Raw genomic sequence first — 15,080 nt, forward strand, 5'->3', positions numbered from 1 at the left:
CTCGCTCTCTTCCTCTCTCCTGTCCGCTTACAAGCCGTAATATTTATGGACTGACAGGGTCACCTGCCACAGAGAGATCCTCGTAAATACTTTCACCAGTGTCCTGCTGACCCTGCTGTAGTTATGTGATCATAATGGAAAGTGTCCATTAATGACGTATGGATTATTCTAGTGAATTGTGTGCTTTTTAATGCAGTATTGAAAGATGTAGGGAGCCGAGATGTGTGTTAATGCATGCGTTGCTGTTATTAAACAGCTGCTTTTATGTCCACATTGTAGTTGTGTGATGTGTGTGAGTGTCAGTGTGAGTAAGATTTTTGAAGAACATGAATTATTGAATAATTATTATCCGGCTTCTTTGATTTATCCCTGTAAAGTGTTTGGCTGCCAGTGTTGGACTGCAATAGTGTAAATCACACACAAGCTCTTTTAAAGTACTCTACAGTAAACACATTTGGCAAATTAAAGAGAAGTTCAGCAGGGACTACACACAAATACACAAACATGCACATTCTAAAGGGTTTGTGTTTCATAGCATTTATTCAGGCCTCTTATCATTTTGTTATCTTTGCATTTTCCTGTTTTCTCCTGCTTTTATAATCCGTGTACCGTTCGTTCTTTGGTTATTTTGTTTAAAACCAAATTAAAATAACAAATAAACGGTGTGGTTATTTTGTTTTACTGACTTAAAACCAAAACAGAAATTCAGAAAAATCAAAAACCAGACAAGCAGCATTTTTCTGTTTTAAAATTGGAAGTCCGAATCAGGGAATGTCGTGTCAACTTTACCAAACAGTGTAACGGTCCAAATAGTATCCAAAGAAACTGGTGACTGACTATCGACTGTGAGGCTGGTGTGAGAAACAATAGATGTTAGAAGTGTGGTAAAAATATTTATTTTGCACGTTATACCGCTAGCCACTATCGGCAGCCGCCAACAGACACGGTAGTTGATCACAAGAAATGAGGAGCACCAGTAGGTCCATTACACCACCTCTGTTTCCTTTAATCACATATCATGTGCATGTTTTACATAACATCCATGTTTTTATTTATATCTATGTGATAATAAAGTTTCAATTTAACAGTTTATCAGTAATGTGACGTATGATGCGTAGCTCTTTTTGTCAGGGAGTAAAAGTCCGCCCCCATCTGTGGGTCCACTCTGTGTGGTGAGCTTAAAACATACTCGTTTCCTGTAAATATCAAAACATCATACAAACTGAAGATTTCATTTTAAAACAGAAAAACTTTGCTTATCTGTTTTCTTTCTTCTTTTTTTTTTTTTTTTTTAACTGTATTTCTGTTTTGGTTTTAAGTTAGTAAAACAAAATAACCACACCGTTTATTTGTTATTTTGATTTGATTATAAAACAGAATAACCAAAGAACGAAGGGTACACAGGTCATTTATGATTCAGCCACCGGTTTCTGATTGTGTTTCATTCCATCTGGATATTAGTTTCCTTTTTTTCATTAATTTTTTAGCTCAATTAGTTTGAGGTTTTTGATTAATTGTTTCCTCATCTCTGTCCCTCTGCTTTCTTGTGTCTGTTTACGGTGATTCCTGCCTTTCAACCTGAATACGCCATGTTTGGCTGCAGCTCTGCGACACTGAGCAGGATAAGTGGACATGGAAGATGAATGGATGATTGTTTAAACTGATTTCTGGACCAGACATAGGCCTATACATTCACCATGAAGTCAATACTAAAAAAAAATCCAATTCAAATAATATATGGAAAGGACGCTACCATGTCATGTTGTTATCTAGTGTGTATTAAGCTCTGCAGAAGGCTTAGTATCAACCTACCTTGGTACTCTTTCAGGTCACTAAGAAGCACTTCATGAGGATATTATTGTGTGGCTCTCCAAACTACACGCTGAGATGCACACAAAGATGAACCTATTATTTCAGGAAGTCTTAGGGTTGAATGAAAAGTTTGTGAGAGCCGAAGCATTGCTATGGTTGCACAGTTTTTAAGCTTCAATAAACCATGGGATAGAAACGTCAATATTTTATGATTTACCTGACATAATAAGACATTTTCAAACCACCAAAACTTGTATTCTTTTGGACATCATCTGACCCTATCCTGGTGTTTAATGCTCTGGAAAATTTTCTAAAATGATGATTACTGTCATTATTCCTGGAAGATTAAACATGACAGAATTGCAGAATCAATGAATATGTTTTCAAAAGACAGAGCATATGTTCACCTTGGAAGCAGCTGGTTTGTTGTCTTTGACATTGTAATTAATAAAGACCCATGTGTGCATACTGTATCTATCTAAAATGATTAAAAGGAGTGGGGGGGATTTTTTTTCACCAGTACAAAAAAGTATGATAAAGGTTTATTAGTGTCTGAAATTCTGGATTAGATTTCCTGCCTGAACATTTTTGTTTAGAATAGTGGCAGCAATAGGTGAAGTCATCCAAAAAAAAAAAAAATCAATCATCCAAAAAGGCAATTTACATTTTAACAAAAGAAGAAGCATTGAAAAAATATTTCTCCCCTAAGCATTCAGTGACTTACACGTGGACAAGGTCAAAATATAACTAACATTTTACATTAGGTGACAAAGCACTCAATAGGCTATGCACTTTGCAGTACATTGTGTTTTAGCTTATTGTATCGTACTTCCAACATTTGCCTGGAGCTACAGCTACCCTACTACGCTGCCAAAGCAGACCGTTAAGCTAAATGCTAACGTCAGCAAACTAGCAAGCTCAGAATGAGATGACACGAGAGAGAAAGTCATCAAAGTCAGGACAATCCATCCTCAGGGCACCTTTAGTACCATGGGCCACATTCTACGGCAAACGCACCAGGCAGTGACTGCGCCACTTAAAAAAAAAAAAAACGATGGACAGACACTCTGCTTTTCCAACAGCCACGCCATCTTTCTATTGAAAAAACACCAAACATGAAATAAAATTATGGACTTTTGTATTCAGAAAATCAAAAGCTCAGAAGCCACATTGTGAAAAGACAAAGCACTTATTCTTTTTCTAGATTCACTGAAGAAACGGTTGCGCCTCACTGCTTGTGGGAACATGATCCCAAAACAGCTGAGACACATGTGAGACGCTGTCACCTCCTCACACCTCACATGTGCAGTGACCGTTTCACCTCACCTCACCACTATAGAGGCCATCAATTATTTAAATCCCCCCAATTTACACTTTGGTTCAGTGATCTGGTTACTACGGTACAGCGTCTGTCTGTCCCTTTGTATCATACATGATCTCGTAGTACGGTGACCAGATTTTTAAAACTTAAAACCGGAACAGTAATTTAACCAAAGAAGACGGCAGATTTTCAAAAGAACCTATTTGCATATGCTTTTATTTGCAATGAAAAAAGCTCACATACATTTTTTTCTTCCTTTTGGATTAAATGTATTATTGCAACAGCTGAACCAAATTTAACAAAAAAAAAAATGTTTTGAATAATCAAACAAACTAGTTAGGGTTAAGGTTAGGGTTTTTGGCACGTTGAAGGAGAAATGAGCGAATGAGTAGTATTGTCAATGCCATCAACCAATCAGCATCGAGTTGCAAAAACGTGGAAGACTTTTGAGCTTTTCAGTTGGTTTATGTTGCAAGTGCTACTATGGCAACTGTTGTGATTGTCCGCTCACACAGAGATCACGTTATTAAGCAAAATGCTGCCGCTTTCAGGGTGTTTTTGTCAGCATCATTTCTTAATAGACATTGGGGGAAATCTATGAAGGTAGATATGTTGCAAAGAGAGAGCTTGTAGAATGTGACGTGAAGTTGTAAAATGTGATGTGAGAGCTCGTGGAATGTGATGTGAGCTTCTGTATACAAAATCCACACACGTGAAATAAATTTAATGTCACAAATTATGAAAAAAACTCGCGAGACGTCTGTAGCTAAACTGATTCATGCTCGTAGAAATGGCTCCTCCCCTCCCCGCTCCCCCGTGTGTGCGATTGACCAATCAGAAGCGAGGATTTGGAGACAGTGGGCTGTGTCTTTTTAGCGCAGCAGCCAGTGATATGACCGAAACAAAGTCATTTTTCTTCACTGTAAAGGCAGGATGCTGAAATTTGCCTCCAGAAATTGTCAGAGGATCAAGAACTGACAGCTGATGCAGTGGCCAAGCGTTTAACGTATTTTACAAAATCTTCATTTTTATGAGACAGTTCACAGACATGTTCATTGCTTTATTGCTTCGTCACATTATACATCACATTCCACAAGCTCTCACATCACATTTTACAAACTCTCACATTTGGCAACATATCTACCTTCAGAGAAATCGACTGGGACACGAGACGCAACTCTGAAATCCGGGACTGTCTCGGGTAAATCGGGACATCTGGTCACGCTACGCTAGACTAAAGATTAAAAAAATGTAAATCTGATTAATAAACTGATTACAAATAGACTTGGACAGGTATAAATAAAAAGTGTTTACTGCTTAGGTGTTGGGTCATAGCCTCTGAAATATCATAGTAAATCATCATGGCTGCGTTTAACTGATGTCAGTTCTTATGAGTACAAAGATGCAAATGTGAAACTTGTTCTTGTTGACTATTGTATGCAGTGATATACAGGAAAAAAATAACAACCGGGGAAGCTTTATCAAGCCAATGACACACTTAAACTATATATATATATATATATATATATATATATATATATATATATGTTTCCTGACGGGGCAAACAAGGACTTGCTGCCCTATGACTCACTTTGTCCCTGCCTTTCTACGAGCACATAATCCATCAATGTCACAAAGAGCAGGTAGTCTAATCTTCTCCCTGATACAGAGGAAATATACTCACCACAGACTGACGAAAACTTTAAAGGCGATGCTTGTTAGCTACTCTAGATAAGTCCAAATAGAAAGAAGCACTAAACCCAGAGCACATACAAAAGTTAAAGAAATAAGCATCACACTCCTAACCTTCGTATCCAGTGTCACACACTAAATGTTAAAAAAACAAAAAACAAACCCTAAACCTAATACTAAATCAAACAGAAAAAACCAAACCGAATAAATAACTTGCAAAAATATTGTGCCTTTCCAAATTTGTTTTATTCTGAAAGGTTCGATCCTTCAATAAGCCAGCAGCGGAGCCTATAACACCCCCTGATTTGGACGTACTTTGCCTATTAGAAACCATGATGCAGAGCATGACTACCCACAGTTGACAGATGGACTGTTTCTGTGTTGCCAGGCCTGAAAGAGTCCAGCCGGTGTATTAGTCACCTGCCAGTCATCACTGGGATGTGGCCAGAAGTTGAAATGCTTGCTTCTAAAGATTGACACGATCTTCTCTTGCAACAAACACAAAGCAGGACCAAATGATCCTTTAAAACCACAATAAACACATAGAAAGACATCTGTGAACACGAGCATGGCTCACATTATTCCACTCAATTGGTCACACTTCTTAGTAAAAACAGAAGACGACTTCAATCTTTAAGAGAGCAGAGTGATTAACCAATCTCTACTTACACCACATATATATAGACAGTATGTGTCATTGGATCCCTGTGTGCTCAAGTGATGTAGATCTTGTTCTCTTGTCTAGGGTTTCACAAAGAGGCTGTGATGAAAAGGAGGGAAATAGAAATGCGCAGACAGAGGAGACAGATACACGTCTCATTGAAGCAAGGTGATAAAAGTGAGGGGGAGACAATTTGTGCACAGCGTGATGGAGAGATGTGCCAAATGATGTGGGTAAAGCTCCAGATTGGAGCTTAGAGCATTTATGGCTATGAAAAAAAAACAAAACAAAAAGAATCAAATCATCATCTTGGTCCTTGTAGTTGGTGCTAGGATCTGCTTTAGAAAACACAGACATTCTTTTCACTCCAAGTGAGAAACTTTCCTTGTAAATCCTCTTTGATAGAGAGACTTATTGGCAAACGTAGATTTATATGAAAAGTGTTGGCTTTAGGGATGTTGCACTACACTGTTATGCAGAAAAGTGGTATCAAATACATTTTTACATGAGATGTCTTTCCAGCAATGATAGGACTCAAATTCAGATCTTACTCATAAAAGGTAAAAAACAATAATCAAAGTACAACTAGAATATTTGCATTTCCTGAAGAAATGCATGCAAGGATGCAGGTACTGGCCTACGTTGCACTGTATTAGCTTAGCGTTAACATTAACCTAGCCTTAGCATTAACCTAATGTTAGCATTAGCCGAACGTTAGCAATAGCATTAGCCTAGATTTAGCAATAGCCTCGATGTAGCATTAATCTAGCATTAGCACAAGCCTAGCATTAACAATAGCTTAGCATTACCATTAAGCTGTTAGCAATAGCCTAGCAATAGCATTAGCCTTGCATTAATTTAAGATTAGCAATAACCTAGAAATAGCATTAGCTTAGCATCAACACTAACCTAGCATCAGCTGAAAATTAGCAATAAGGTTGAAAAAAGTTGAAATGGGTCGAAAAGGTTAAAAAACGTTGAAATGGGTTGAAAAAGTTGATAAAAGTTGAGGAAAAAAAGTTGAAATGGGTTGAAATTGCTGCCTCCTGCATCCTCACTAACTAAACTTAAAAATCACTGTTTGATAAAGTTTGTTTTTAAAATATTATCCCTGCTCTGGATACAAAATAACACGGTCAAACTGATAAAGTTACTCCTTACAAGACATTAGGATAGGATTAGTGGTGTGAACTGTTGTCAGGGTTAAAAAAAAAAAAAAATGTATGGAGAGAAGGAAGAAGAGGAAGAATGATGGAGACGTAGACATCTGCTACTGTTAGTCAGGCACTGTGACTGGTAAATAGAGCAAAGGCTCCAGTTGAGATTTAAACAGAAAATTGCAGAAAATGTTACATTTTCAAATGGAGATTCAGAGAAAATTGGTCAGATATCCATGCATTTTGGTTCCGGACCCATAGTTGGAGAAACACTGTTCAAGAGTCTCAACCACTTGCAACAGTTGTGATCTACTACTTAAGTATAAATCACAGCACTTGTTTCAAGCCATGGCATTGACGCATTTTAGATTCGACTACTATTCTGCTAAAGTATGTTTCGGTAACCTGGTATGTTTTGAGCTAATCTGTTTTTTTCTCCAATGATCCTCACAGGGCACAATAACATGTCCCTGTCAGTATAATGAGACTGCTTTTGGCTTGTTTGTGGCTGTCCGATTACAGACACATGTAGGCGTTTAGAGGACACTCACCACGAGAGAGAGCGGTCTTTTCCATGAAACTACTCCAATGAGTCCAGAGAGCAGAACCTGAGAGAGAAACCAAAGAGAGTCAGTGTGAGAGACGGAGCGTGAGGATGAAAACATGTTGCATCATTATTACTTATCGTGTTTTTTTATATATTCACTCAAACAGAAGAAAGAAGAAAATAAAGTTAGTGAAATTTAAGGTGAGCCATGCATTGCCTTGGTCTGGGTTTATGTTTAAGGTCGTAAAGAGCATTTCTCATCTTCTCATGAATAGTTTAAGAGCCTCAAATTAAATGCACATTTGAATTGAAATCTTGAGTTGAGTCAATTAAAAAAAAAAGATGAAGTGTTGTTTTCATTTTAAAATGATCAAAATCTCTCTGTGGGACCTTAGTGAAAGCTGCAAAGCACACAAGCTTTATTTGGTTGTTGGAAGGTTGTTTCTTTGATGTAAAACTACAGAGGGCACAAACAGGGTGAGGGTCAAATTGGATTCTAGACATTTCTCTAAAAGCTTTAAAAAAAACAGGCATTCAGGAGGTGGACAGATTTGAAGTCAGAAATAAAGAAAGTTTGTCAGTAAGTCGTTTAGAGTCGGATGACCTCGAAGACCAAACACTGATCTTTCACAGTGCTTGGATGAATCTTACCTACAGGCAAGGGCCTAAAACGTCTGCATAGTTTGACTCGGTGTGAACACAAAACTGGACACTGGTGCGGTTCATGTTTTTTTTTTTTTAGGTTTTAGCCTAATGAGTTATTTACTATGTTTGAATGTCAGCTGTTGCTGAGCATTTCTTTTGTGTGTTCATTCTTAGTCTGCCAGCTGTCCCTGTTCTGCTCTCATCCCCCTGTGTACCTAAGGACAGTGTTCGGAGTGAGTGACTGTCAGTCTGTCAAGTCTCCATGGTTTCATATTTGGTGTTTGCTGCAGTGGAAACAGCAGATGTGTTGATCATCATCAAAATTCATCTTCTCCTGTTCCATAGCCTGAGGACCTTCTGTCACTCCTCCATGTCTGAACCTATTCACTGGTTGTCACCGCTCCGTCACCAGGTGGATATGGTAAATGTGACTCCTGTAGGATTAAGTGGTTAGGTCTGCACACTTATTTTTTGCCAATAGATGTAATAGTGGTAGTTATACTGCTGTGCCCATATTCACAAAGCATCCTAAGGCTAAAAGTAGCTCCTAGTGAATTCCTTGAATTTTAAGATTTTTCTCAGAATTTTTCCTTGTTTGGATAAAAGTAATTCACAAAGCATCTTAGGCCCTAAGAGAGCTCCTAAGGTGTAAAACTGTAAGGAGTAGAGAGGAGAACTTTTAAGAAGCCTAAAAGTGTCTTAAACAGACAAAGACAGAGAGGATGGCAAGATATTATCTGTATGTTTAACAACAGTGATTTAATAAGATGCTACCGACTTATATTTATTATTAGTAGTAGTAGTATTATAGTGTTTCTGGTTTGTTTAACTTTTCTCACACCATCCACCAAGTTGTATTGTTTTAAACTCTGACTGGTAATAAAACTATTCTGATTCTAGACTTTTCTCACACAGCGTAACGTAACAGCAGCCTTGTACTGCTGTACGATTTGCTCGCTGCCTTGCTTGTGTGCTGTAATCTCTGCCCTCGCTTTGATTGCAGCAGGTAACAGTGCTTCACACATTTATCTTGTGCCACACAGGAGAGGGAACGATGCATTGATAAGCAGGGCCCTCAATCACAGGAATCACTGACAGCTGTGTCTGCTTCACCATTAATATCAAATACATAAAGAGCTAAAATTACCAACGTGGACAGTAAACTACAATAAGTAAATCAATATAATCAGCATGTGAATGAGGTTCAAACATTTTAAGCTGTGTACAAATTAATTTAATTTTGCTGAATTAAATTAATTTCATCATTACACATTTATTAATGCAGTCCAAGTATGATCGGTTTATTTTACGCTCCGTTCATTACTAAGAGCACCGAGCACCTTTTATTTCCTCTTCCTTTTGCCCCTTTCCTCACACCTCCTTTTTACCCAGGGAGCACATGTAATGAATAACTGACCCCCCAACATCTGCTTTTTATGTGGAGCATTCGCACGGGATAACCGAAGCCTGAGATTTTGCTGAACTTTAACGGACATCTGAAAACGTGAAACAGTGTGAGTTGATGTTAAAACAACTTTGCAGGCTTTTAACCACAGCTCAGTGCTGTGTTACTGCTAACCCTAGCCAGCTGTATTAAATAGAAGGCTACAAACAAAAAAAAAAAAAGGTTCTTACCGCACAGTGCAAAGCAGGACGTGATCTACGATTTGCTTCTATTGCTCCTTCTCTTTTTGTTGCCGTACGTTACGGGCTGTTCCCCCCTGGGATTAATAAAGGAATTCTGATTCTGGTAAGGTTTTGCTGGCCCGGGACCCAAAAGGTTTTCTAAACGCTCCAATGCAGCCTCCATTCCTCGCCAAAAGTAAATAAACATGCGTCTTCCTGTCCGAGTCTGAGTTTACCGTACTGAGATCAATTATGAGCATATATGTGCATGCACGCGCATGCACACTACAGGAAAATGAATTTTTGCTAAAAAAAATAATAATTCAGTTTTGTTTATTTTGGTTTACAATAAGAACTGGCACGCGTTTAATTAGCTTATTGGATTAGGTTAGGGTTAAGGTTAGTGTTGCATGCGCCATGGCCATTATCGCCCATTACCTTGGGATTTTTGAGATTATCCTATAAGATTATCCTGTGTTCTGAGCTGTGATAAGAGTCAAATTGTCCCAATGATTGATTCTGAGATGGGTCAGGGTTGACAATTATTGAACGTGTTCAATATTTACAACCAAAACTCCTCGTTTGTGTGGAAAAGCCGACCACTACCGACTCATGACCCTGTGATTTGTGACCCTGCATTTCAGTCAACTTAGAAATCGCTCTTTATGAGTTGAAATGTCAGATCTCCAAGTTCAGCGGCACCATGTCGACATATCGCAACATGGCTGACTGTTAAAATATTAGAATCCGACTTCACCGAGTAGGAGCTCCAACTTCAACTGGCATTCCAAGTCTCTTTTTCAAGTTGATGAAAACTGTTCATGACTGATTTTTTTTTATATATCTTTGTGTGAAGGCTCTGTAATAATAATAACCAGATATCAGTTTTTATTATTAACTTTAGATATGGGCATAATTTCAGTAATCAGAGGTGGAAATTTATGTTTCATCACAGTGTGTGAACATTAGGTCACGGCTCACTCCTCCATGGTCAACCTTTGTCTTTCACTCTTCTTCACCCTCCATTAACCAGCATCAAGCTCCACTAGTTTTTCCCATCATGCTCTAGTCCTTTTCATTTTGTAGACTGCTCGCTTTCTTGCTACCAACCTTCCCCCAGAGTTTTGAAAACCTCCCCTTTCCAATTTCCGCACATATCGCTCACCATCTCTGTATTTCTTGTCCACTGTGTCACACTATATTTCGAGACTCGCACACTCGCTTTCCTGTGCTCTATTCACTCCCCTCATTCCTCTTTCCCCATCTTGTTCCGCTTTCTAGTCAATCTTCATTCACCTTGACACTCATGAGACCTGACCAAGAAGATGCCAATGCAGCATTGGAGAACACACTCACTCTAAGTTGTGTGTTTCGTTTCTAAATTTAACGTACAAAATATAAATTGATAACTTTTGCTTCCAGAAACTCAAGAAAAAAAAGATCAAGTTGTTGAGATCTCAATAATATGGTAAAACACATTCATTTTTACACAGTGAGATTTAAGTGAGTTTGTCACAGAACCGAGACATGGCACCCAATGAATCACTGAGGAATCGACAGAAAAAAGGTTGTTACTCAGTGATGCAAAAGAAGAATAAATCTTAAAAATGCTACTAAAAACCATATATATGGACTAAATAAATACAACTATCCAGCCATAAGTACACCCCACAGTGACAATGTAAAAATGCTCCTATACGTTAGTAAACCTTACTTTATACAGTCATTTCCTTCCCATATCCTCTTTTTAGGGGTGTCCCGATCCGATATCAGCCGGAAAACAAATATCGGATTTTATCGGACTGTATCTAAAATTTCTGATATATATATATATATATATATATAATTTTTTTTTTTTTAACTTTTCTCTATGTGACAATGGGTTTTAAGATGTGCCAATGTGGGATGGGACTATGTTTCAATGTTTTTTCGAAAAAATCCATAAATATATTAAACACTAAAAGTATGTATGATTCGTGCCGATATCGTATTGTATTGATATCGGTATCGACAAACACTCAAGGCTGCAATATCGTTATCGTAGCGGAAGTGGAAAAAGTTGTATCGGAATATCCCTACTTCTTTTAATCATGTTTAAATCATTGCAATTATTGTGCAGTTGGCTAATGTGTGTTTTTGTTCTTTAAATACATTATACACGTTACGTCATGACTGGTTCTGACTCATCGCTCACAGCTCAGGTCATCCTGCAGTTAAGCTTCAAGCATCAGAACAAAGCCTGTAACCTCCAGTGTTCACAGAGAACACCTTTATTGTTATGCCAGCACTGGGACTATATTAGCAGCCAAGCTAGCTGCATTAATAATCTCCCCAAGTCATAAACTGTTTCTAACTAACTGAATGGACAGCAGGGCAGATAAAAAAGCACTTTGGGATGTCTGTGAAACTGATGGACTACACTTGTAATCATTTCACTAAAATATCCTTTTAAGGATATTAGGACAGCACGCTCATCGATGCTAGGATAAACACAACATGCAAAAATAAACAGTGTAAAAAATGTAGCCCTGTTAAACGGTTCCAGTATGAAAAAGCATTATAAACCCCAAGCTGGCAGTGTGTTTATGCATTGTCTGCGCAAATGTGTCTCTGCTGCTGTTCATGCTTGGCTCACTGCTGCTGCAAACTTCACCAGGGGACAGAAGCCTGGCTTGTGTTACTACTGCAGGTAATATTGCCCTTCTACACTGGTGCCAGGCACTGCGACAGGGAGTCCAGAGACGTTGTGTCTTTGTGATAAACCTCACTCGCTCTGATCTTGGTCCTGCTGCTGGCAGCAGTGAACCACCAAACTGCAGAATACATCACGCATTGGCTATTCATCCAACTCTTTATTCACAGCTCTTCAGGAGACATTTATATTCTTATGAAACCTTGTTTGTTTATGCTTTTAAATTATTAAAAGCTGCACTTGGTTTAAAAAGGCATTTCATGCCATTTCAGTGGCAGAAGGCTGATGGTTCTGATGCTGCACTTAATATCATAATTACATTTTTTTTTGCTGTATATCTTTATAAATGAAACAATAATTAAGAAGAATACACTGGAATAAATATGTACAATGTACAAACCTCACACAGGATGTAAACGCTAGTATTGTCCCAGTGCATCCTCACAGATTCTTCTTTTCCCAGTACTTTCCGACATTCTCTTTAGCCACTCCCCCTCCAGGTCATTTCACTCACCTGCTCCTCATTAGTAATCTACCCAGTGTAGAACACTCAGGCTGTGTCCTACTAGTCCCTCCTATCTTCTTTACTATCCACTGTTCCTTCACCCCCGGATGTGTTTAAGTGGTGGCCATGATAAAAAGCGTTTGAGTTCTCTTTAAGCTGAGGGAAGGAGGCTCAATGCTTCCCTTATAACATCCTTTAGCCTAGGAAACACTAATGCATCCTTTACCAAAGGAGACAAGATAATGCTGACCCACAATTCCTTGCGGCAACAACATTTAAAGTGACACTGCCCATGTTCAATTACAATTCAATTACGATTACATTGACAAGCATTTTTTCCAAAATACAATTAGATTACAATTAGTATTTATCCTCAGAAAATCAATTACAATTATATTCTCAAATACTAAAAGTTAAATTAAAATGAATTTCATTACTGAGCTTGAAATGAATAACCTCATAAAAGTTAACCTTCCTCTTGTGTTAGCTTTCTGTTAGCATCCATTATGATAACGGGTCCCAAATCAGCTGTAAAATACGCTGAAAAATAAATATATATCATCTAATTGATTTCCTATCTAACGGTTACATTGTTAGGCTTCCTAATCAATGGAAATATAAGTTTTAATATTTTGAGTTTGTCAATATACCCCTAGATTTATATATATATTTTTAAAGGGTAAAATATGGGGAAGCTTTATATAAAACACGTTAATAATAATTACATATGTGTAGAACTGTACGTAGAAACTGTAACAGGGTTCCTCAGTTTTGCCTTAAATTATAATTAACTATTTTTATAGAGCACGTACGCCTCACAGCAAGAAGGTCCTGGGTTCAAGTCCTGGGGTGGACACTTGGGTCCTTTCTGTGTGGAGTTTGCATGTTCTCCCCATGCTGCATGGGTTTCCTCCGGGTACTCCGGCTTCCTCCCACAATCCAAAAAAACGTGACTGTTAGGTTGATTGGAGTCTCTAAATTGTCCATAGGTGTGGTTGTCTGTGTCTGTGTTGCCCTGCGATGGACTGGCATCCTGTCCAGGGTGTACCCTCGTCTTGCACCCAGTGTGAACCGGAGAAAACTGAAAAACTGGAACAAGCGGGTCTGAAAATGGAGGATGGATGGAATTTTTAATAGAACTTTTATGGCAATTACAATTACAAAAACTACAATTTAATTACAATTATGACAGCAACAGATTTTTGTAAACACAATTATAATTACGCCATAAATTGAATTGATTATCAATTACGCAATTACAATTGTAATTGACCCCAACCCTGGTATATATTGTCTACTATATACTATTAGTATGGTGAACGCTGAGGCTAAATATCTCCGTTGATTCGCCACCTTTGAAAGTTCTGAAAGCATTTTAAAATGACCAAGCAGAAGATCAACATGTGATCATTTACTCCATAAAACTTGTGGAAACATTTCACTTCAGAGATTTTCAGAGACCTGCCATTATGTTACTGACAAAACCTCTGGTTAGCTTCAAAACAAGAGCCCAATTTACAAAAGCGTTAAAAAAAATACTTATGGAAGACAAGGAAAGATGCTTTTGTTTTGAAAGGGAGATGTTTGATTCTTAGCTTGAAGCCGGTCCCAGGACGATTTTACATTCTGCTCGCAATGCATCATGGGACGGTTGAGTATGACTAGTGTGCCCACTGTGCACACTTAAAAAATGTTCAGGATGAGTATACATCTGGGTATTTCTTGCGTACTGAATCTTTTCATACTGTGATACATACTAATTGTATGCGTACATTACGTTAAAATGCGATTTCAAACACTTGTGTCTGCCCTGGTAAAGTGAACTGAAGTACGTTACTATTCACCATCATAGGGACTGCGATTCGATTATGAATCACGAAGCATCTAGAAGCTCATTTTCACTGCATTTCTTTGTTTCTTATTGTGATGATTGAAGTCTTGCCATTTTTAAAAACATAGCAATGTATTTCTTTTTACATTTGTATTAAATCAGCAGGAGCATCTGTAAACTGTTCAGTGGGAACTGCATGTGACAAAGTACCAGCACCCTTACTTGTAACATAGAAAAGACGACCCCTAATCAAACAGGGGTTTTATTATTATATACAGTTGATTTAATGGAATAAATATATAAGTTACCTTTCCTTCAGTATCATTTCATTTAACTTACCATTTAAATAATCAATTATTGGAAGTCTATGCATTGATTTTAATCGATTATGTCAGAAAGATGATGCATCAATTATTTCTCCCACACCTATCTTGAACTACATTTCGTTGCCCCTGCTTAAGCCTTCAGTAAAAGACATCCTACATTGTTTTTGGAGTAGCTGTAATGCATCTGTGTCCTGGTTCTGTTGTTTAATCCACTCTGCTTTCACATTATGATTCCTCTTATGCTTCACCTGGTGCGTTTCTCTCA

General features: G+C 38.0%; 1 protein-coding gene across 2 annotated transcripts in view; it reads right to left on the reverse strand.

Moving 5' to 3' along the window:
• Window positions 1–15,080, reverse strand: part of fam189a1 (family with sequence similarity 189 member A1) — a 128,264-nt gene that overhangs the window by 61,896 nt on the left and 51,288 nt on the right. For both annotated transcript variants that reach the window (XM_028443334.1, XM_028443333.1), the window contains exon 2: window positions 7,195–7,251. In XM_028443334.1, the coding sequence (XP_028299135.1) occupies window positions 7,195–7,251 (57 nt within the window). The remainder of the gene's footprint in view (window positions 1–7,194; window positions 7,252–15,080) is intronic.

The sequence above is a fragment of the Gouania willdenowi genome, chromosome 3 (genome assembly GCF_900634775.1).
Source record: "Gouania willdenowi chromosome 3, fGouWil2.1, whole genome shotgun sequence".
NCBI classification, from domain to species: domain Eukaryota; kingdom Metazoa; phylum Chordata; class Actinopteri; order Blenniiformes; family Gobiesocidae; genus Gouania; species Gouania willdenowi.